The sequence below is a fragment of the Hemiscyllium ocellatum genome (genome assembly GCF_020745735.1).
Source record: "Hemiscyllium ocellatum isolate sHemOce1 chromosome 27 unlocalized genomic scaffold, sHemOce1.pat.X.cur. SUPER_27_unloc_35, whole genome shotgun sequence".
NCBI lineage: Eukaryota > Metazoa > Chordata > Chondrichthyes > Orectolobiformes > Hemiscylliidae > Hemiscyllium > Hemiscyllium ocellatum.
Window position 1 is genome coordinate 292,708 of NW_026867504.1, and position 23,459 is coordinate 316,166.

At 45.4% G+C, this 23,459-nt stretch overlaps 1 protein-coding gene across 3 annotated transcripts; it reads left to right on the plus strand.

Annotated features, from left to right (window-relative positions):
• The first annotated feature begins 4,399 nt into the window (after positions 1–4,399).
• On the plus strand, positions 4,400–18,884 carry LOC132808174 (zinc finger protein 239-like). 3 transcript variants are annotated; one of them, XR_009642044.1, is made up of 2 exons: positions 4,400–4,919; positions 6,058–6,183. XR_009642044.1 is itself a non-coding variant. In XM_060822032.1 (2 exons), exon 2 carries the CDS (start codon positions 17,633–17,635, stop codon positions 18,320–18,322), a length of 690 nt encoding a protein of 229 aa, XP_060678015.1. In that variant the 5' UTR covers positions 4,400–4,919; positions 17,441–17,632; the 3' UTR covers positions 18,323–18,884. The 3 variants fall into 3 exon arrangements, 2 of the variants coding, with proteins under 2 accessions (XP_060678015.1, XP_060678014.1); XM_060822032.1 differs by lacking the exon at positions 6,058–6,183 and adding an exon at positions 17,441–18,884; XM_060822031.1 differs by lacking the exons at positions 4,400–4,919; positions 6,058–6,183 and adding exons at positions 11,236–12,000; positions 17,441–18,884.
• The last annotated feature ends 4,575 nt before the right edge of the window (positions 18,885–23,459 follow it).

Consider the following 23,459-nt stretch of genomic DNA (forward strand, 5'->3'; position numbering starts at 1 on the left):
TGAGGTGATCTGGAGCTGTAACAAAGTTGGGTTGCAATGAAGGTAACCTGAACTCTCTGGACGAGCTGACCAAGGCCCGCGAGTCCTTCGAAAAGAATAAAACTCCCGGAAGCTACGGCTTACCGGTCGAGCTCTATTCCGCTCTGTGGGACTTGATTGGCCAGGACCTGCTGGAGGTGTATGTCAGTATGCTTCGAGCAGGTACCATGAGTGAATCCATGAGGAAAGGCATCATCACCTTCATCTACAAGCGGAAGGGGGAGAGGGAGGAACTCAAAAATTGGAGACCAATTTCACTGTTGAATGCGGATTACAAAATCCTGTCAAAGGTAATCGCCAACCGGGTCAGGTCTGCTCTGGGTCGGTGATTCACCCTGACCAAACCTGTGCTGTGCCAGGCAGGAAGATCACTGAGAGTATCGCACTCCTCAGGAATACGATCGCCTACAAGCAGGACAGAGGGTTGGACACCTGCCTGATCAGCCTGGACCAGGAGAAAGCCTTTGACAGGATATCACACAGGTATATGAGAGATGTTCTCTCCAAAATGGGCTTTGGGGAGGGAATCTGCAATTGGATCAGACTGCTCTACACCAACATTGTCAGTGCAGTCTCAATCAATGGGTGGGAATCAGATAGCTTCCCAGTCCGATCTGGAGTCAGGCAGGGCTGCCCTCTCTCTCCTGCCTTGTTTGTGTGCTGCATAGAGCCATTTGCCAAGTCTATCAGGAAGGATGCAAGCCTGAGAGGGGTGACTATTCCTGGCAGCGGGGGCCTGCAGGTTAAGGCCTCCCTGTACATGGATGACGTTGCCATTTTCTGCTCGGATCCGTTGTCCGTGCGCAGACTCATGTGCATTTGTGACCAGTTCGAATGGGCCTCGGGGCCAAGGTAAACCGAGGCAAGAGCGAGGCCATGCTCTTCGGGAACTGGGCCGACCAATGCTCGATCCCCTTCACCGTCAGGACCCACCACCTGAAGGTGCTGGGTATTTGTTTCGGGGGATCTGGGGCACGTGCCAAGTCTTGGGAGGAGCGTATCAGCAAAGTGAGGCAGAAACTGGGCAGATGGAAGCTACGGTCGCTCTCCATCACGGAAAAAAACCTGGTCATCAGGTGTGAGGCACTGTCATTGCTATTATACATGGCACAGATCTGGCCTATTCCCAGAATCTGTGCCGCTGCAGTCACCCGGGCCATCTTCCAGTTTATATGGAGATCAAAGATGGACTGGGTCTGAAGGGACTCGCTGTACAAAGATCTGGGCAACGGGGGAAAAAATACACCCAATGCCACCCTCACCCTGATGGCCACCTTTGTGTGTGGCTGCATCAAGCTGTGCGTGGATCCCCGGTACGCAAACACCAAGTGTCACTATGTACTCAGGTTCTACCTGTCCCCGGTGTTGCGAAGGATGGGCCTGGCCTCGCTGCCGCGGAACGCTCCGAGTAGTTGGACCGTTCCGTATCACCTGTCCTTCGTGGAGAAGTTTATGAAGAAAAACACCTTTGACCACAAGTCCATCAGGAAGTGGTCAGCACGTAGTGTCCCTGAGACCCTTTGGAAAAGGAGAGGGCGGATCCTATCGAGCGGTTCCCTGAGCAGACTGTCAAAGCCATTTGGCAGAATGCCTCATCGCCAGAACTTTCCAACCAGCACCAAGACATGGCTTGGCTGGTGGTGAGAAGGGCTCTACCTGTGAGATCCTTTATGCACGCCCGGACTCTCTGCCGCACCGCACGCTGCCCTCGAAGCGGCTGCGGGGGGTGGGGGTGGGGGGAACGAGACTGTCACACACCTCCTTCTGGAATGTGCCTACGCAGATGAAGTCTGGAGAGGAATGCAAGTGGTGTTTGTCGAGGTTCGTTCCGAGCAGCGCCGTGACGCGGGACTCCGTGCACTACGGCCTGTTCCCCGGGACGCACACCGAGACAAATATCAACTGTGCCTGGAGGATCATCAACTTGGTGAAGGACGCTCTCTGGGTGGTCTGAAACCTGTTGATCTTCCAGCTGAAGGAGTTGACCCCGACTGAGTGTTGCAGACTGGCACATTCCAAGGTCCAGGACTACGTGTTGAGGGATGCGCTGAAGCTTGGGGCAGCTGCCACTAAGGCGCGGTGGGGAAAGACCACTGTGTAACGTCTGCCTGCCTAATGAAGAACAGGGGGGCCCATGCAGTCATTTGGGCTCTGCTGACACCTCAGCTCAATATATGGGCATATGATTGAAAAATGTACAGACCTGTATATAAAAATGATAAATTCTGATCTTTGTATGTAAATGTTTACATATGTATGGCATGACCAACTGTACAGACCATCAAATTATTTTATGAATATATTTTTGAAATAAAAAATTATTGTATCAGACATGCGAGCTGTGCAAGGTTACCTTATGACATCTCCCACTTAGTTTAGACTGGCACTTCTTTATAGGAACTTATCTCGGCACCAGATGCCTAACTCAGTTGGATTTGTTTTTCCCACCTGATGGATAGCTCAAGGCCTGTAGGAGTGATCAGTCAAGCACACACAGATCTGTCAATTAACTTCTCTTCCTTATGGATTATTGTCTTTCACTGTTATCTGTCTAATTAAGAACATGCAATGTTTTTATAAACTTTTGTATAAAGGAAGCCACTTTGTATCAGTACATTGGAGTAGCCTGCTGGGGCACTTGAAGAGCTGCTACCCTACACTCTAGGTTATTAGAACCTAGTTAGTTTAGCGTATGGTTATCAATGTTACATTGTAACAGTGATGCTACTAGTGAATAAAGGGGATGACTAAGATTAAACTAAACTGTCTGTAAGAGGTTTTTATTCCAGACTTCCAAAGAGTACGATCTTTGGGACGAACCAAGAAAGAGAGGCTTACGGGTCTGAGTCCATAAGGGCTTCCGTAGGCCGTGTCAAATCTGTACTTTAACAATAGCAGGGAATAAAACAAGAAAGTGTTAGTACCCAGCTTGATTTATAACAATACTTTCATCAACAGAAATAAAACATCTGTTATCAAATAAGACATAGAAATATACAACACGGAAATAGACTTTTTGATCCAACACATCCATGCTATCCTATATAAGTCTAGTGACCCATTTGCCAGCATTTGGCCCATATCCCTCCAAACCCTTCCTATTCACACACCCATCCAGGTGCCTTTTAAATGCTGTAATTGTACCAGCCTCCACCACCACTCTGGCCTATTTACTCTATCCACCCTTCAGGATTGTATGAACCTCTATCCGGTCACCCTCAGCCTCCGACACTCCAGGGGCAACAGCCCCATCCTATTCAGCCTCTCCTTATACCACAAATTAACCAACACTGGCGACATCCTTATCAATCTGTCCTTCACCCTTTCAAGTTTTACAACATCCTTCCTGTCCTATAGCAGGGAAACCAGAATCAAATGCAATATTTCAAAAGTGGCCTAACCAGTGTCCTAGACAGCTGCACCGTGACCTCCCAACTCCTACACCCAATGGATTCAATGGGCCAAATGGCCTTTTTCTGCACTGCAGGGATTTTATGATTGCTTCATATAGTGTATATCTGATATTCACTGTTGTACAGGCTGCATGGCTATGAATTTTCACCTAATATTGTAATGGAATTACATCCTGTATTTCTTGTAATAATTTTTATTTAATAGGTCAGCAGGAAGTCATTCAGCAACTTTACTGGCTTTCTTTTCTGAAGCACCCTTGACATTTCATTTTCAAAACCTTGACTCAGCTCCATTTCCAGCCCCTTTGTAGGAAGGTATTGTCACCTAAATGAAGTTTTCCTCTTTATATACTTATTGCGACCTGACTGCATGAGTGTTTGAGGGTTTCTGTGTCATGGATAATATATGATCAGCAGGTATCTGGCAATCTACAGGAATTGTCACCGATGTTATGTTCATTTGACTGGACTGACCGTGATCAATTATTTTGTGATTTTATTTGCAGGACAACATGGGAAAGAAATCTGAAACCAAAAGATACATCAACTTCTGGCAGAGCCACTTGATTCACTGGGACTTTAATATCAGCAGCCATTCACATCGAGAAGAATTGTTTCCCTTTGTCTGCTTGAGAAATTTTGTACACTCGTGTGGCAGGAAGAATACTAAGTGAGGGAGATTCAATGCGCTAACTGTGGAAAGTTACTCATACCATTTACTCAGCTTCGAGGATCAAAATCTCACCCCTCACGGTGGGGAGAGACTGTGTACCCTTTCCGTTTGTAATTTGAAACACAGAGTGACACAAGGAAAGCTTCCCCCCATGTGGAAATGTTGGTACTGTGGGAGAAGATGCCCTTTCCTATCGATGCTGGAAACCCACAGACGCGTTCACATGGATGTGAAGACATCCGTGTGCAGACAGGGATTTAGTGAGACGGGCCATCTGCAGACGCACCAGCGGGTCCATGTGGAAGAGATGCCGTTCAAGTGCTCCATGTGCGGGAGGGAGTTCACTCGGTCATCTACACTGCTGGCCCACCAGCGGGTCCACACCGGAGAGAGGCCATTCACTTGCTCACCGTGCAGGAAGGGCTTCACCCGCTCCTCCCACCTGCAGAGACACCAGTGAGTTCACCTGCCATTGAAGGAGCTTCAGCCGAATGCCATTATCGACTGCATTAATAACTCAGTTCTGGGGACTCCTGAGTTTGAATAGCAGATGGTGGAGTTGGAAGTCAGTCAGAAACCTGGAGTTCAGAACCTCATGATGAGAAAAACATCCCTATCTGATTCACTCATGTTTTAGGGAAGGAAACTGCTGTTGTGGGAAAGGATTCACTTAGTCGTCCCAGCTGCAGGCTTTACCTGGTCTGGTCTACACGTGACTCCAGACCCACAGCAGCCTGGTTGACTCTCGACAGCCCCTCGGCAAATGAGCGGGGAGAATCTTACTTGGAGACAAGGTATGGGTTGCAATTGCTGAGTGAAGCAATACTTCCTCCGGGTTACGGCTGTACCAAGGATCCAATTACAAAGGGACAACTCAGCTGACCAACAGTGAAGGAAGTGGGGTGCAGGGGAGTGTGTACGCTTTGACCTTGAGCTGTTAAAAATGCAAATAAGCTACTTTTTCTATGCCTATTTGCTGGGGAGATCTGAAGCTGTAACAAAGTGGGTCACAATAAAAGTTAGGCAGCATCTGAGGAGCAGGAAAATCGACATTCCAGGCAAAAGCTGATTCCTGATGAAGGGCTTTTGCCCGAAATGTCGATTTTCATGCTCCTCGGATGCTGCCTGACCTGCTGTGCTTTTCTAGCACCACTCTAATCTAAACTCTGATCTCTAGCATCTGCAATCCTCACTTTTGCCACGATAAAGGTTACCTGAACTTACCGAAGGACTCAGACGTGGAAGGCTATGAGATCCAGCAGGTTTTTCTTTGAAAGCTGCTCGTTTCTTTCAATCTCCAGTGTGAGGTTTCTAATTGAAGGAGCAGTCAATGTGTAGCTCGTATTATTCGAAATTGTTCATTTTTCAGAACTGCAGGTTCATCATTTCCTCAGCATTGTAAAGTTTACTGACACCAGTGGGAGGTGTGGGCTGTTTTCATTAGAAACAAAGTTAAAAATCACACTACACCAAGTTATAGTCCAACAGGTTTATTTGGAAGCACTAGCTTTTGGAGCGCTGCTCCTTCATTGGGTAGCTGTGGAGCAGGATCATAAGACAGAGTATTTGTAGCAAAAGGACATTGAATGATATATTGAACAAACCTTTGAAGTGTTTCATCTTAGAATGGGTTTCAGATTTCAGTTCATTAATATATAAATCCCAGAACTTCTTTTAAGTCACAGTCTCAAGATAACTGAAGTTTTTATAAAAAGAGGTGACATCTCAGCTCAGACAATGCATGAAAGGTGTGAGGTTTGAGCCTGTCTTGAGTCAGACTGGTTCTATTTCCAAAGTAGGCATTTATAAGATATTACATGGAGTGATTGCCTACAAGCTGTGCACTTTTTGAGCAAAATAGAATGTATCTACAAATATAATTCTGCAAATGCAAATTCACCCCATAGTCTTATGTCTTTCTTTCCTGCACAGGACCTCCAACCAACACTATACACCAGATATATTGATGATCTTTCTTCCTCTGGACCCATGGCAAGGAGTCACTGAACTAACGACACTGATATTAACAAGTTTCATCCCACCATCACACTCACCATGGACTACTCTTTCATATCTGTCTCATTTTTGGACACATGCGTCTCTATCAAGGATGGGTATCTCAGCACTTCTCTGTACCGCAAACCCACGGATAACCTGACAGTGCTACACTTCTCTATCGAAACATATTAAATAACCATCCTCTATGGACAAGCCCTTCACATACACAGGATCTGTTCAGGTGAGGAGGAACGTGACAGACACTTGGAAGTACACAAGCATGCTCTCATAAGAACGGGGTACAATGCTCAACTCATCAACTGCCACAGCGAGAAACTGTAATGACCTCCTTAGGAGACAGACATGAGCTGCAACCAATATGGTTCTCTTTGTTGTCCAGTCCTACTTGGGAGCCGAAACACTATGTCATGTTCTTTGCAGCCCGCAACATATGAGCATCTCAGCAAGTCCTTCCCCATACCTCCACTTCTCGACTTCAAACAACCGCCAAACCTTAAACAGATCATTGTTCACAGCAAACTGCCTGGCCTTCAGGGCAACATGATACAACCCTGTCATGGCAGACGATGCAAGACGTGTTAAAGTGACGATACGATTGCCATCATTACACGTGGGGACACCACCCACCATGAGTATGGCAGGTACTCACGTGACTCAGCCAGCATTGTTTATCTCATACTCTGCAGGCAATGATGCCCTGAGGCATGGTATCTTGGCGAGACCGAGTGGAGGCTACAGTAACGGATGAATGGACACTGCACAATCATCAGCCAGGAATGTTCCCTCCCAGTCGGGGAACACTACAGCAGTCCAAGACAGTCAGCCTCGGACCTTTGGGTGACCATCCTCCAAGGCAGACTTCAGGACAGGCAACAATGGAAAGTGGCTGGGCAGAGGCTGATAGCCAAGTTTGGTACCTATGGGGATGACTTTGGGTTCACATCACACTACAGGTGACCCCACTAGACTAAACACTCTCCCACACATACACGCACACAAGCACGCATTCACACAAACACATGCTCCTCCACACCAACACACTCATGCAGACCCTCTCTCATACACATCCACTCTCTCTCAATGCTCACACACACACACACCCTCTCACAGCCTTATACCCCATTACACAGACACAGACACAATCACCTGGTTTCCCTGGTATACACACACACACACCCTCTCACAGCCTTATACCCCATTACACTCACACACAGACACAGACACAGACACAATCACTTGGTTTCGCCTGTACACACACACACATACAAGTTTGTGGGTTGAATTTGTACTTGCAGAATTACATTTTATTTTGCTCAAAAACGCTGTAGCTCCCACTTTAGAAATAGAATCAGTCTGATGTAACATTGAGATACAGACTTTAACTTAACACCTTCAATGCATTATCTGATTGAGATGACACCTATTGTGAAAACCTATCTTGAGAACATAACTTTTAAAAAGTTTTGGGATTTACATATGAAGGAATCAAAACGAACATGGTCATTCTAAAAGATGATAGAAGTAAGCTACATTTGTTTAATATTACATCCCATGACACTGCAATCCTGTTGTGAAAGAGTGTGTGTGTTATGACTCTGCTCCCGATGAAGAAGCAGCGCTTCGAAAGCTAGTGATTCCAAATAAATTGGAAATAAGTAAATAAATGGTTGGACTATAACTTGGCATTGTGTGATTTTTAACTGTGAAACTCTGTCAGTAATAACCAGCATCTCCATACTGCGCATGCTACTCGGTGTCAGCAACCACTCCGCGTGTTGCTCATGCGGCACGGGGAAACGCCCCACGGTCTTGTTTTGGTGAACCAATGGGACGCTCTGGAGGACCGGATGGGGACTGGTCCTCCTGCCAATCACAGAAAACCCATAGACTGGATGCGGAAGTTGGATCATGTGCTTCTGGGGTTGGTGCTGCTTCTCTCTCTCTCTGAGTTAAGATTGAGCTTCAGCCCAGACTGCAGCTTTCTTCCTCTGTCCAACATCTGTGAGTATTGTGCTCTCTTTTCTCACCCCATTTTCCATTCCGGGTTCAGCTGCTGACTTGCAGAAACTGAAGCGAAATGGAGTGAATCCAGGGAGGGGACAGGTTCTGGGAAAGTTAGTTCAGTTCTGTGTCTCAATTGAAAAACACAGGGCAAATGCAGGAACCTTTTATCAGAAATGATGTGTAAATGTACAGATCTAGATGTCATTCTGCACCAGTCACTGCCAGTTGTCAGACAGATGCAGCAAGCAATCAGCAAGGCAAGTGGTGGATTAGCAAGTGGAATTGAGCTGAGAGGTGGGGAAGCCTTCCTGCAGTTAGGGCGTCATTGAATACGTCCAAGACTGAGTTCATCTGATTTTTGAACAACAACGAAGTGGATGGTTATGGGGGAAGGCAAAAAAAATGGTTTTAAGACCAGTATAGTTTGGTTACAGAAACAGACTAGTCCATGCTGATCAATTATCCTAATCTAGTCCTATTTGGCAGCACTTGGTCCATATCCCTTTAAACCCTTCCTATTTATAGACCAATCCAGATGCCTTTTAAATGCTGTAATTATACCAGCCTCCACCACTTCCTCTGGCTGGTCATTCCATACACGCACCACACTCTTGTGAAAAAGCCCCCCTTAGCTCCCTATTATATCTTTCCCCTCTCACCCTAAACTTTTAGTGAGAGGACTCCCCACCTCAGAGAAGACTTTGTCTATTTGCCCTCTCCATGCCCCTCTGTAAGGTCACCCCTCAGCCTCTGACACTCCAAGGAAAACAGCCCCAGCCTATTTAGCCTCACCCAAGAGCCCAAATCTTTCAAACCGGTAACATCCTGGTGAATCTTTTCTGAACCCTTTCAAGTTTCACAACATCCTTCTGATGGGAAGGAGGCCAGAGTTGCACGCAATATTTCAAATGTGGCCTCACCAATGTCCTGTACAGATGCAACATCACCTCCCAACACCTTTACTCAATGCTCTAACCAAGAAAGGACAGCATACCAAATACTGCCTTCACTATCCTATCTATGTGTGGCTTTACCTTTAAGGAACTATGAACTGCAGTCCAAGGTCTCTTTGTTCAGCAACACTCCCCAGGACCTTACCATAAAGTGTATAAGTCCTGCACTGATTTGTTTTTCCAAAATGCAGCACCTCGCATTTATCTGAATTCAGCTTCATTCATGTACTTATCCTAATGTCTTTTAAATGTTCTAACTGTACCTGCATCCACCCCTTCATCTGGACATGCATTTCACACACAAACCACTTTGTGTTTTAAAAAATAAAGTACCCATTATGCCTTTTTAAAATCTTTCTCCTCTCACTTTCAAATTTGCTGCCTAATCTTGAACCCCCACCAAGGGAAAAGATATCTGCCATTCACCTTATCTATACCCCTCATGATTTTATAATCCTCGATAAGGTCACCTCTCAACCTCCTCTGCTCCAGTGGAAATATTTCCAGCTTATCCACCTCGGTGTAGGTATCTTCATATCCACTTATGTTGGTGCAGGCTCAACAGACTAAACAGCCTGTTCCTGCTCCCAATTCTTTCTCTCTGTGTTCAGGAAAGCAAGAGACCATAAAACACAGGAGAGTAAATTAGATGTCTCGGCCCGTTGGGGCTGCTCTGCCATTAAATCATGGCTGGTAAGCTTCTCAATCCCATTCTCCCACTTTCTCCCCGTAACCCTCGATTTCCCCCCGATACTCAAGAACCTATCTACCTCCGTCTTAAATATACTCAGTGACTGGCGTCCACAGCCTTCTGTAGCAGTGACTTCCACATGTTCACCACTCTCTGGCTGAAACGATTTCTCTTTATCTTTGTTGTAAAAGGTCTTCCTTTTATTCTAATGCTGTGCCCTCAGGTGCTAGTCTTTCCTACCAATGGAAACATCTTCCCCATGTGCACTCTGTCCAGGCCATTCAGTATTCTGTCTGTTTCAACTAGATTCCACCCACCCTCTCCTGAGTGAGGGCCTGTTGATCAGCATGAGCCAGACGCTTCAGGATGAGGTACAGCAGGATTACGTTCAGCAAAGTCAGAATGGAGGGAGTGTGTGTTGGATGGAGATTTTTCAGCTTTTTCGAGGGTGAGAGGAAAGAAAATTCAATATAAATTAGAATTGATAAGATGGGCTGATGGGCCAAGGAGTAGCAGAATGAGTTTAATTTAGATAAATGAGTTGTTGCATTTTGTAAGGCAAATCAGGGCATGACTTACACAGTTAATGGGGAGTGTTGCTAAACAAAGAGACCTTGCAGGTTCTAGTTCCTTGAAAGTGGAATTGCAGGGAGACATGATAGTGAAGAAGGCATTTGGTACATTTTCCTTTACTGGTCAGAGCACTGAGTACAGGAGGTGGGAGATCATTGTCATGGCCGCACAGGACACTGGTTAGGCCACTTTTGGAATAGTATGTGCAATTCTGGGCCCCCTCCTATGGAACAATGTTGTGAAACTTGAAAGAGTTCAGAAAAAATTTACAAGGATGTTGGCAGAGTTGGAGGGTTAGAGCTAAAGGGAGATGCTGAATAGGCCAGGGATAATTTCCCTGCAGCATCAGAGGCTGAGGGGTGACCTTACAGAATTTTATAAGGGGTATGGATAGGGTGAATAGCCAAAATCTTTTCCCCATGGCAGGCGAATCCAAAACTGGAAGGCATAGCTTTCACGTGAGAGGGGAAAGATTTAAAACGGACCTGAGAGGCAACTTTTTCACACAGGGTAGTGCATGTTTGGAATGAGCTGCCAGAGAAAGTGATGGAGGCTGCTACAATTACAACATTTAAAAGGCATCTGGATGGGTACGTGAATGAGAAGGCTTTAGAGGGATACAGGCCAAATGCTGGCAAATGGGACTAGATTAATTTAGGATATCTGGTCGGCATGGATGAATTGGACTGAGGGCTCAGTTTCTGTGCTGTATGACTCTAATCATCTTCCGTGAAAGCAGAAGTGTGATTGTGAAGACTGAACTTTGAGAGCAGCTTTCAAAGATGTTTTGCCCTTAATGGAGCAGAAGTTACAATGAAATCTTTCAATTGTGAGACAGCAACTGAGTGCGTCCAGGATTTTGGTGGAAAGTGGGAATTCATTGCACTGTGTGGATAAAGTTCTTTAAGGTTTACCAGCAGTAAGTAAAGTGTGCTGAGCGGGGAGCCTAGTGAAGGGTTAGGTGGATTTTTGAGTTAAACTGCTCATTTTATTCAGCCTTCAACATTGTATTTCCAATGCTGTGCATCAGAAGGAGTGGTGAATCAGTAACGGGTATCGTTAGAAGCCTTACGGGTTTCAGTACTGCAGGTATTGCATTGTTTCATCAGCATTGTATTGCTTTTTGAAGGGGTCGGTGTGAACTTGTTGGGCCGAAGGGCCTGTTTCCACATTGTTAGTAATGTAAGCTAATCATTACTGGCAGCAGTGAGGTGTGGGCTATATTCACTAGAAATGATAAAGCAGTTAGATAACACACATACGAGAGAGCAGAGTGGGACTTGTCTTTTAATTTGCAGAAGATGGGAGATTCTGGGAGCTGTGATCCAGGACAAAAATAAGTGCGGTTAATCATAGAAGTCCTACAGTGTGGAAGTAAACTGTTCAGCCCCTCAAGTCCACGTTGGCCCCTCTGAAAAGCCTCCCCCATTCCCCCCCCCACCACCACCACCACCACCCAATCCAGTAATTTGCTGGTGGGTGAGATTAGGACTAGAGGTCATGGCCTCGAGGTTAGAGGGAGTCGGTTTCAGACACATGAGGAGGAACTGCTTTTCCCGGAAAATAGTGACTCCATGAAATTCTCTGCCTATGGAACCGGGAGAGACAGCTTCACTAAGAATATTCAAGACACAGGTGAGTAGGTATTTGCATGGTGGGGATTTAAGGGTAGTTGGGATAATGCAGGTAGGAGGAGCTGAGACAATGGATCGATCAGCCATGATCTTAATGAATGACAGAGCAGGCTCGACAGGCCAAATGGCCTACTCCTGCTTCTATTACTATGAAACTATAACCCTGCATTTCCCATGGCTAACCCAGCCAACCTGCACATCCCTGGGCAATTTAGCATGGCCAATCCAAATCAAGGCAGGTGAACAATGTTGTGATGTGAAAATGAACATCAGAGAACGGTAGAAAGGGACAAGGAGAGTAAATGTACCAGCAATCAAAGCTGGATTCTAAAGATCACAAAAATTGAAACTGAAGACTGTGTGTCTGAAGGTGTGCTGCATCATAACAAAAGTGAATGAATAGACTGCACACATCGAACAGAATAATTATGATCTAAGACTCCTTACAGAGACATGGCTTCAGGGTGCCAAGGATTGGATCCTGAATATTGAAGGGATACGTGGCATTCTAGTCAAATGAGAAGCTAGGTAAAGGTAGAGGCACTGCCAATCAAAGCACTGATAACATGGTAGTCTGGTGTCAGCTCGGATTTCAGGTCCTGATTTCTGTCGTCTGTTGATCTCCCTGTTTCCACAGAGTAAAATGTCGGTCTGTTCTCAGCTCTGCAGGATTTCTGCTGAAACCTCTTACACCTTCCGGAACAATAAAACATTTAGTCAATCAAGGCCCAACCCACAATCTTCGAGTAAAAAGTGAGGTCTGCAGATGCTGGAGATCAGAGCTGAAAATGTGTTCTGGTTAAAGCACAGCAGGTCAGGCAGCATCCAAGGTTCAGGAAATTCGACATTTCGGGCCAGATTCCCGATGAAGGGCTCTGGCCCGAAACGTCAAATTTCCTGTTCCTTGGATGCTGCCTGACCTGCTGTGCTTTCAGCAACACATTTTCAACCCACAATCTCCCAGCCTGTCAACCATCCAGACAGAGAGAATCATCGTAGCAGGGAATAAACAAGAAAAATGAAACAAAATTGAGTATAAATAGGTGCTTGTCCTAATGAACAAACATTAAGTACATAAACCAGAAATTGGTGACTCCCAGGGTTCTTATAGTGCCCTAATTGAGGAATTCTCGCTCCCTTACATATATGCCAGGTGCTGGATTGGACTGGATTGTGTTGGGATGTCTGGTCGGCATGTACTGTTTCCATGCTGTACATCTCTATGACTAAGTATTACCACCCAGGCATGATTGAAAAAAATATTTGCATCAACAGAAATAAAGCACGTGTTATCAAATAGACATGGAAACATACAGCATGGAAATAGACTTTGTGATCCAACACATCCTTGCAGACAAGATATCCTATGTAAATCTAGGTCCATTTGCCAGCATTTGGCCTTTATCCCTCCAAACCTTCCTATTCACATACCCATCTAGATGCCTTTTAAATGTAATTGTACTGACCACTTCCTCTGGCAGCTCAGTGCATAAACGCACCACCCTCTGTGTGAAAACATTGACCCTTGGGTCACTTTTAAATCTTTCCCCTCCCACCCTAAACCTATGCCCTCTGGTTTTGGAGACCCCCACCCTGGGGAAATGTGCTTCCCTATTTATTCCATTCATGCCCCACATGATTTTATAAACCTTGACAAGGTTATCCCTCTGCCTCTGATGCTCCAGGGAAACAGCCCCATATTATTCAGCTTCTCCTTTATACCACAAACCCTCCAACCTTGGCGACATCCTTATCAATCTGTCCTGCATTCTTTCAAGTTCCACAACATCCTTCCTACCCAATAACAGGGAGACCAGAATCGAATGCAATATTCCAAAAGTAGCCTAACCAATGTCCTGTACAGCTGCACCATGACCTCCATATTCCTATACCCAATGCATTCAATGGACTAAATAGCCTTTTTGTGCACTGTAGGGGTTTTATGATTTTGTTCTGTGACCCAGTCAATTTTAGTCATTATCTCTGGTGCATGGCGTGTCAGGGTGGGATCACTGGTAACAGAATTGCATGCAATCCTACAAAAGTGGCCTAACCAATGTCCTGTGAAGTGTACCAAACACCACCTTCACTGTCCTGTCTACCTGTGACTCCACTGTCAAGAACTAAAAGCCTGCCATAGTCATACAGCATGGAAACAGACCTTCAGTCCAACCAATCCATGCCAACCATAATCCCACATTAAACCAGTCTCTCCTGCCTGCTCTTCGACTGTATCCCTCAAAACCTTTCTTATTCATGTACTGAAACAAATGTCTTTTAATTCTACCGGCATCCACCACTGCCTCAGGAAGTTCATTCCACACATGAACCACCCTCTGTGTAAAATTAGTGTTTGAATAGCAAGGATGGAAAGGTTCAGAAAAGCTTTACAAGGACGTTTCCAGGGTTGGAGGGTTTGAGCTACAGGAAGGGGCTGAATAGATTGGGCTGTTTTCCCTGGAGTGTTGGAGGCTGAGGGGTGATCTTCCTGTAAATTCATGAGGGGCATGGATAGGGTAAATAGACAAGGTCTCTTTCCTGGGGTCGGGGAGTCCAGAAGTAGAGGGCAGAGGTTGAGAATGAGAGGGGAATGATGTAAAGTTCCATGCAGAGGGTGGTGTGTGTATTGAATGAGCTGCCAGAGGAAGTTATGGAGGCTGGTACAATGATAACATTTACAATATCTCTGGATGGGGGTTTGAATAGGAAAGGTCGAGAGAGAGAGGGGGCTGGTAAATGCAGCTAGATTAATTCTGGATATCTGGTCAGCATGGGCAAGTTGGACCGAAGGGTCTGTTTCCAAGCTGTACATCTCCATGACATTGAGGTTGAATAAGTCCTGATCTGATTTGCAATTCCAAAATGCAGCACCTCGCATTTATCTGAATTAAACTCCATCTGCCACTCCTCAGCCCAAGATCCTATTTTAATCAGAGGCAACCTTCCTCGCTGTCCACTGAATCTCCAATTTTGGTGTCATCTGCAAACTTATTAACTATACCTACTATGTTCACATCCAAATCATTTTTATAAATGACAAAAAGTAGTGGATTCAGCACCGATCCTTGTGGCACCACTGGTCACAGGCTCCAGTCTGAAAAGGAACTCACCACCACCCTCTTTCTTTTACCTTCAAGCCAGTTCAGTATCCGGTTGACTAGTTCTCCCTGTATTTCATAAGATCTTACCTTGCTAACGAATCTTCCATGAGGAACTTTGTTTGATTGATTTGCTAAGCACAAAGCCATGCTGACTATCCCTAATTAGTCCTTGCCTTTCCAAATACATGCAAATCCTGTTTCTCAGCATTCCCTCCAACAACTTGCCTATCACTGATGTCGGCTCGCTGGTCTATAGTTCCCTGGCTTCTCCTTACCACCGTTCTTAAATAATGGCACCACGTTAGCCACTCTCCAGTCTTCCAACACCTCACCTGTGACTAAGGATGATACAAATGTCTCAGCAAGGGGCCCAAGAGTCACTTGCCTAGCTTCTGGGGATTTATCTACTTTTGTGTTTCAAGACATCCAGCTCTACCTCCTCTGTAATGTGGACATTTTTCAAGACGTCACCATCTATGTCCCCACATTCTATATCTTCCATGTCCTCCTTCACAGTAAACACTGATACTCATTTAGTATTTTGTGGGCGGCATGGTGGCACAGTGGTTAGCACTGCTGCCTCACAGCGCCTGTAGACCGGGTTCAATTCCCGACTCAGGTGACTGACTGTCTGTGTCTGCGTGGGTTTCCTCCGGGTGCTCCGGTGTCCTCCCACAGTCACAAAGATGTGTGGGTCAGGTGAATTGGCCAAGCTAAATTGCCCGTAGGTATATGTAGGGGTATGGGTGGGTTGCGCTTCGGCGGGTCTGTGGACTTGTTGGGCCGAAGGGCGTGTTTCCACACTGTAAGTCTAATCTAATCTATTTTCCTCATCTACTCCGGCTCCACACATCGGCTGCCCTTGTTGATCTTTCAGGGGCTGTATTCTCTCCCAATTACCCTTTTGTCCTTAATTTATAAAAACCCTTCTAATTCTCCTTAACCCTATTTGCCAAAGCTATCTCTTGTCCCCTTTTTGCCCTCCTGATTTCCCTCTTAAGCATACCCCTACCGCCTTTATACTCTTCTAAGGATTCATTCGATTTATCCTGTCCATACTTGTCATATGCTTCCTTCTTGTTGTTAGCCAACTCCTCAATTTCTCTAGTCATCCAGCATTCCCTACACCTACCAGCCTTTTCTTTCACCCTAACAGGAACATACTGTCTCTGGACTCTTATTATCTCATATTTGAAGGCTTCCCATTTTCCAGCCTTCCCTTCACCTGTGAATATCTGCCTTCCAATCAACTTTTGAAAGTTTTTGCCCAATACCATCAAAATTAGCCTCCCTCCAATTTACAACTTCAACTTTTAGATCCAGTCTGTCCCTTTCCCAAAGTGGTCCAGCACTGACACCTCAGTCACCTGCCCTGCCTTAGGTCAGGTTTTGCACCTCCTCTAGTAGGAACATCCACATACTGCCTCAGAAAATTGTCTTGTCCATGCTTAACAAATTCCTCTTGATCTAAACCCTGAACGCTGGCAGTCCTAGTCAATGTTTGGAAAGTTAAAATCCCTGACCATAACCATCCTATTATTCTTACAGATAACTGAAATCTCCTTACAACTTTGTTTCTCAATTTCCTGCTGATTATTAGAGGTTTATATTACAATCCCATAAGGTGATCATCCCTTTCTTATTTCTCAGTTCCACCCAAATAACTCCCCTGGATGTATTCCCAGGAATATCCTCCCTCAATACTATTCCTTATCAAAACACCACTCCCCACCTCTCTTGCCACCCCCCTCCACCCCCGTATCTTTCCTGTGGCATATGTATCCTGGAACATTGAGCTGTCCATCCCTGAGCCACATTTCTGTAGTTGCTATGATGTCCCAGTCCCATGTTTCTGACCATAAACCCTGATTTCACCTGCCTTCCCTATTAGGTCTCTTGCTTTGACATAAATACAGTATAACTTCAGTCCTACGTTGTTCTCTGCATTATTCCTTCCTGCCCTGACTGTTTGATTCACTCCCTTTCCCAACTGTACGATTCTCGGGTTAGTCTCTTTCCTCACTGTTTTCCTGGGACCCATCCCCCATCTTATTTGCAGCAGCAACTTCACTGGCTTTCTTTCTGCAAGCAGTCTTGACATTTTATTTTCATATCTTGATCCAGCACCTTTGTCGGCAGCTTGTTCTAGGTCATTCTCCCCTGAATGAAGTTTTCCTCCATACACACTTAAGGCTATCTGGCTGCATGAGGGTTTTCAGGTTTCTGTGACCTGGATAATGTGATCAGCAGGCACCTGGAAATCTACAGGAATTGCCATCAATGTATCTTTATTTAACTGTACTGACCGTGATCACTTATTTTGTGAGTTTATTTTTGCAGGACACTAGTGTGGCAGGAAGAATACTAAGACACCCGAGTGAGGGAGATTCAGTGGGCTGACTGTGGAAAAAGTGCTTCAAACCATTTCCTCAGCTTGGGGGAATCAAAATCACACCCCTCACGGTGGGGACAGACTGTGTACCAGTTCTGTTTGTAATTTCAAACCCAGGTGACACAAGGAATACACTCCCCATGGGGAAACCGTGGAAATGTGGGGACTGTGGGAAAGGATTCCCTTCCCCCTCAGTGCTGGAAATTCACAGACGTGTTCACAGCGGGGAGAAGCCGTTCATCTGCTCAGTGTGTGGGAAGGGATTCACAAATTCTTCCAACCTGCGGGCGCACCAGTGGGTCCACACGGGAGAGAAGCCCTTCACCTGCTTGGTGTGCAGGAAGGGGTTCACGCATTCATCTGCACTGCTGACCCACCAGCGGGTCCACACTGGGGAGAGGCCGTTCGGTTGCTCAGAGTGCGGGAAGGCTTTCCGTCGTGTGAGCAACTTGAGGAAGCACGAGCGGGTCCACATGGGGGAAAGGCCATTCACCTGCCCCGAGTGTGGGAAGGGATTCATTGATTCTTCCAGCTTGCTGAACCACCAGCGGATCCACACAGGGGAAAGGCCATTCACCTGCTCTGTGTGCGGGAAAGGATTCAATCATATGAGCAATTTGCGGCAGCATAAGCGGGTCCACACTGGGGAGAGGCCATTCACCTGCCCCGAGTGTGGGAAGGGATTTACCAACTCTTCCCACCTGCTGACCCACCAGCGGATCCACACTGGGGAGAGGCCATTCACCTGCTCCAAGTGCAGGAAGGGCTTCACCTGCTCCTCTGACCTCCAGAGACATCAACGAGTTCACGTGCCATCACAGGGAAATTGAAGGAGTGACAGATAAGTACCATTTTTGACTAGACTATCAACCCCGTTCTGGGGTCTCCCAGGTTTGAATCCCACCGTGGTAGATGGTGCAATTGAAATCTGGAGTTCAGAATCAAATGATGAAACCATTTTCAGGGGAAGAAAAACCCCACCTTATTCACTCATGTCCTTTTTTAGAGAATGAAGCTATCTTTGCAGGAAAGGAATCACTCAGTTATTCCAGCTGCATCCTTTACCTGGTCTGGCCTACCCCTGACTCCAGACCCACAGCAGTGTGGTTGACTCTTGATTGCATCCCCCTCCTGTATATGAGCTGGAGAAACTAACTTGTATACAGGGTGTAGGCTGAAACTGCTGAGTGAGGCAATACTTCCTCCAGATGAAGGCTGTACCAAGGATCCAGTTCCAAAGGGATAATTTGGTGCTGACCAATAGTAAAGAAAGTGGGGGATGGGGAGTGTGTGCACTTTGACCTTGAGCTTTTTATTTAAAAAACGCTACTTTTCGTGCACTTTTTTTTTCTGGGAAAAATTGAAACTGTAATGAAGCAGGGTTGTAATAAACGTTACCGGAATTCACCGTCTGACTCAGACTCTCATTGAAAGCTGTGAGATCCAACACGTTTTTGCTTTAAAGCTGCTAATTTCTGTCACCCTCCAGCACGAAGTTTCCAATGTCCTGGATCAGAAGTGAATGAGTGGCAGAATTGTGAGAAATTGTAAATTTTTCAGGAGTGCGGGTTTATTGTTTCATCAGCATTGTAAGGTTTACTGGCAGCAGTGGGAGGTGTGGGCTCGAAACAAAGATTAAAAGTCTCACAACACCAGGTTATAGTCCAACGGGTTTATTTGGAAGTATTAGCTTTTGGAGCACCGCTCCTTCATCGGGTAGCTGTGGAGCAGGATCATAAGACACAGAATTAAAATTAAAACTGAAGTTTTTCATCTCATCATCATCTCATTTCATCAGCATTGTAAAGGTTACTGCCTGCAGGAGAAAGTGTGGGCTGTGTTCATGAGAAACAAAGGCAAAAATCAGACAAAGGTATTGGAATATAATCTGATATTATTTGGAAGGACTAGCTTTCGGAGTGCTGTTCCTTCATCAGGTAGTTGTGGAGCAGGATCATGACATAGGATTTGAACTAAAAAATTACAGTGTCATACAACTGAATTGAACAAATCTAGATTGTTATCAAGTCTTTCATCCTTTAGAATGGGTTGCAGGTTTCAGTTCATTAATATGTAAATCCCAGAACTACTTATAAGGAACGTTCTCAATGTAATTTGAAAGTGATATTTCAGCTCAGAGAATGTATTAAAGGTGTGAGGTTAGAGCCTGCCTGTCTCCTAATGTTGAGTCAGACTGGTTCTACTTCCAAAGTTGGAATGTATAAAATATTAATGGATTGACTGCCTGCAGATTGTGTGCTTTGAGCAAAATTGAATGTGTCTGCTATCTCTCACCTCCCTACACACAACATGGGTGCTGGGGAAAAAATAAGCACTATCGCAGTAGCGTTAGTGAGGGGATTTAAAAAAAGTTTAACCAAGAGATTTAGCCACCTCAGTTTTAAAAAAACCCAGGAGATTGGAATCTCCTCCGTTGAGGACTGACTCTCAGCTGGCTGGCTACAGCCAGCGTACTGTGAGCAGGAGAAGAGGAGGAGAGGCATTCAAAGTTTGGGAGAAGATTTGTAGCTCGGGTGTTCGTTGTTGTGGTTCTGTTCGCCGAGCTGGGAATTTGTGTTGCAGATGTTTCATCTCCTGTCTAGGTGACATCCTCAATGCTTGGAAGCCTCCTGTGAAGCACTTCTGTGATGTCTCCTCCGGCATTTAAAGTGATTTGTATCTGTCCACTGCAGCGGACAGCTGGAACTGACAACTGGAAGCGGCAGATACAAATCACTATAAATGCCGGAGGAAAGATCACAGATGCACTTCACAGGAGGCTCCCAAGCACTGAGGATGTCACCTAGACAGGGGACGAAACGTCTGCAACACGAATTCCCAGCTTGGCGAACAGAACCACAACGAGGGGAGGCATTTTAACCTCAATTATTTTTTTCAAAGTTCTAGCTCAAAGGTAGAAGACAGGGAGTGGTGGTGGAGGGGTGCTTTTCAGACAGGAGGCCTGTGACCAGTGTGTGCTACGAGGATTGGTGCTGGGTCCATGACTTTTAATCATTTTATAAGTGGTTTGGCTGTGAACATAAGTAGAGTAAGTTTGCAGAGGACACCAAAATTGGAAGTATAGTGGACAGTGAAGAAGTTTACTTTTGATTAAAACAGGATCTTGATCAGATGGGCCAATGGGCAGATGGAGTTTAATTCAGATAAATGCGAGGTGCTGCATTTTTGAAAAACCAATCAGAGCAGGACTTATTGGTAAGGTCCTGGGGAGTTTTGCTGAACAAAGAGACCTTGGAGTACAGATTCATAATTCCTTCAGAGTTGCAGGTAGATAGGATAGTGAAGATGATGTTTGGTATGATTTCCTTGATTCCTTTCCCAATGAATCAAGTGGCTCCATCAGAGGTTGATGTGATATTTGGTTTCAGATTTCTTTCCCCATGTCGTCTTACAACAAAATTCACGAAATAAGTGATCGCGGTCAGTACAGTCAAATAAATATAATGTGGGCAGCACGGTGGTTAGCACTGCTACCTCACAGTGCCAGAGACCCGGGTTCGATTCCCGCCTTAGGCGACTGTGCAAACTCCACACAGTCATTCTTCCCATGTCTGCGTGGGTTTCCTCCAGGTGTTCTGGTTTCCTCCCACAGTCCAAAAATGTGCAGGTTAGGTGAACTGGCCATGCTAAATTGCCCGTAGTGTTGGGTGCAGGGGTAAGTGTGGGAGAATAGGTCTGGGTGGGTTGCGCTTTGGTGGGTCGGTGTGAATTTGTTGGGCCGAAGGGCCTGTTTCCACACTGTAAATAATCTAAAAAAAATATGACAACTCCTGTAGATTGCCGGATGCCTGCTGATCACATATTATCCAGGACACATCAGGCAGCCAGAGAGCCTTAAGCGTGTATTGAGGAAAACTTCATTGGTTACAATGACTTGGAAATGAAACTGAATAAGGATATGAAAATGAAACATCATAGAGTCATACAGATGTACAGCATGGAAACAGACCCTTCGGTCCAACCCGACCAGATATCCCAACCCAATCTAGTCCCACCTGCCAGCACCCGGCCCATATCCCTCCAAACCCTTCCTATTCATATACCCATCCAGATGCCTTTTAAATGTTGCAATTGTACCAGCCTCCACCACATCCTCTGGCAGATCATTCCATACACAAACCAGAGTGAAAAAGTTGCCTCTTAGGTTTCTTTTACATCTTTCCCCTCTCACCCTAAACCTTTGCCCTCTGGTTCTGGACTCCCCCACCCCAGGGAAAAGACTTTGTCTGTTCATCCTATCCATGCCACTTATGCTTTTATAAACCTCTATATGGTCACCCCTCAGCCTCCAACGTCCACAGAAAACAGCACCAGCTTATTCAACCTCTCCCTATAGCTCAAATCCTCCAACCCTGGCAACATCCTTGTAAATCTTTTCTGAAGCCTTTCAAGTTTCATGACATCTTTCCGATAGGAAGGAGACCAGAACTCTTATTTCCTAAACGCTGAAAACTCCATCCCACACATTCTCCCTCCATTCTAACTTTGCTGAACCTAATCCGTGCTGTATCCTGAAGGGTCTGGTTTACGCTGATTTACAGCCCATGCTTGGGGGATCTAATTGAAACATACAGAATACTGATTGCCCTGGACAGGGTGGATGTTGGGAAGATGTTTCCATTGGTAGGAGAGACTAGGTCCCAAGGGGACAGCCTTAGAGTAAAGGGAAGACCTTTTAGAATGCAGAGAAAGGAGAAACCTTTGTAGCCAGAGAGTGTGAAACCTATGGAATTCATTGCCACAGAGGCTGTGTTGGGCAAGTCACTGAGTATATTCAAGACAGAGATAAATAGGTTCTTGTGTATCAAGGAGATTGAGGGTTGCAGGGAGAAAGCAAGAGAATGGGCTTGAGAAACTTGTCAGCCATAATTGAATGGTGGAGCAGACCTGATTTTCTGAATGACCTAATTTCTTCTCCTCGGTCTTATGGTCTCTTGCTGTCCTGGACATAGTGAGAGAGAACTGGGAGCAGGAGTAGGCCATTTGGTCTTTCAAGCCTGTATCAACAGTGAAGAGATCTGCACCAACATTGAACTGGATATGAATATACCTACATCTTGGTGGATAGTGTGGGACCTTTTTCACTGGAGCATAGGAGGTTGAGAGGTGATCTTATCAAGCTTTATAAAATCATGAGGGGAATAGATGAGGTGAATGATGGGTGTCCTTTCCTTGGAGTGGGGTTTCAAGGTTAGGGAGCAAATTTTGAAGGAGAGTGGAGAAAGATTTTAAAAAGACAGGAGGGACACCTTTTGTTTTCCCATAGAGAATTGTTCGTATGTGGAATGAATGTCCAGAGAAAGTGGGGATGCAGGTACAGTTTAAAAGACATTTGGATAAGGACATGAATGGAAAGGTTTCGACATGTTATGGACTAGGCCAGACCCCTCAAAACATTCTTAAGCAGGCAGCACAGACCGTAGCTTTGCTATTTGTTTCAGTAAGTGCACAGTGAAAATTACCCAAAGTTAGCTAGGTTGACTACCAGGATTTAAAGCAGATAAATGTATTCACAGGAATACAGAATGAAACACAAAGAACAGAATATAGAATAACCACAGAACTCAGTCTGTCTAAACTAGACTTAATTATGCTGTTCCAAATATACATAACAGTCCCAATAAACAAACCCCTTCAACATACAGTAAAACTGAAACAGAGGCTGACAGGTCAAAGTTAGAAGGACTGAAGGAGAGAGAGTTTAACAATTTTTCTCCACATAGTCCACTGCTGAACTCACTCAAACAAGGCCTCAGCTTTCACGACAGATCACTCGTCTTTCATTATGCAGGTCACTTCGAAAACTTAAAGCTTGGGCCTAAAGTCTCATCTGTTGATGTACAAACAAAAAAGCCAACCAATACCCTTTTCATTTCTGTACTGACCCATCCATTTTGGAGCCCAGGGCCATTTTACCACCACTCTGAAAAAAACCAAGGACACAGC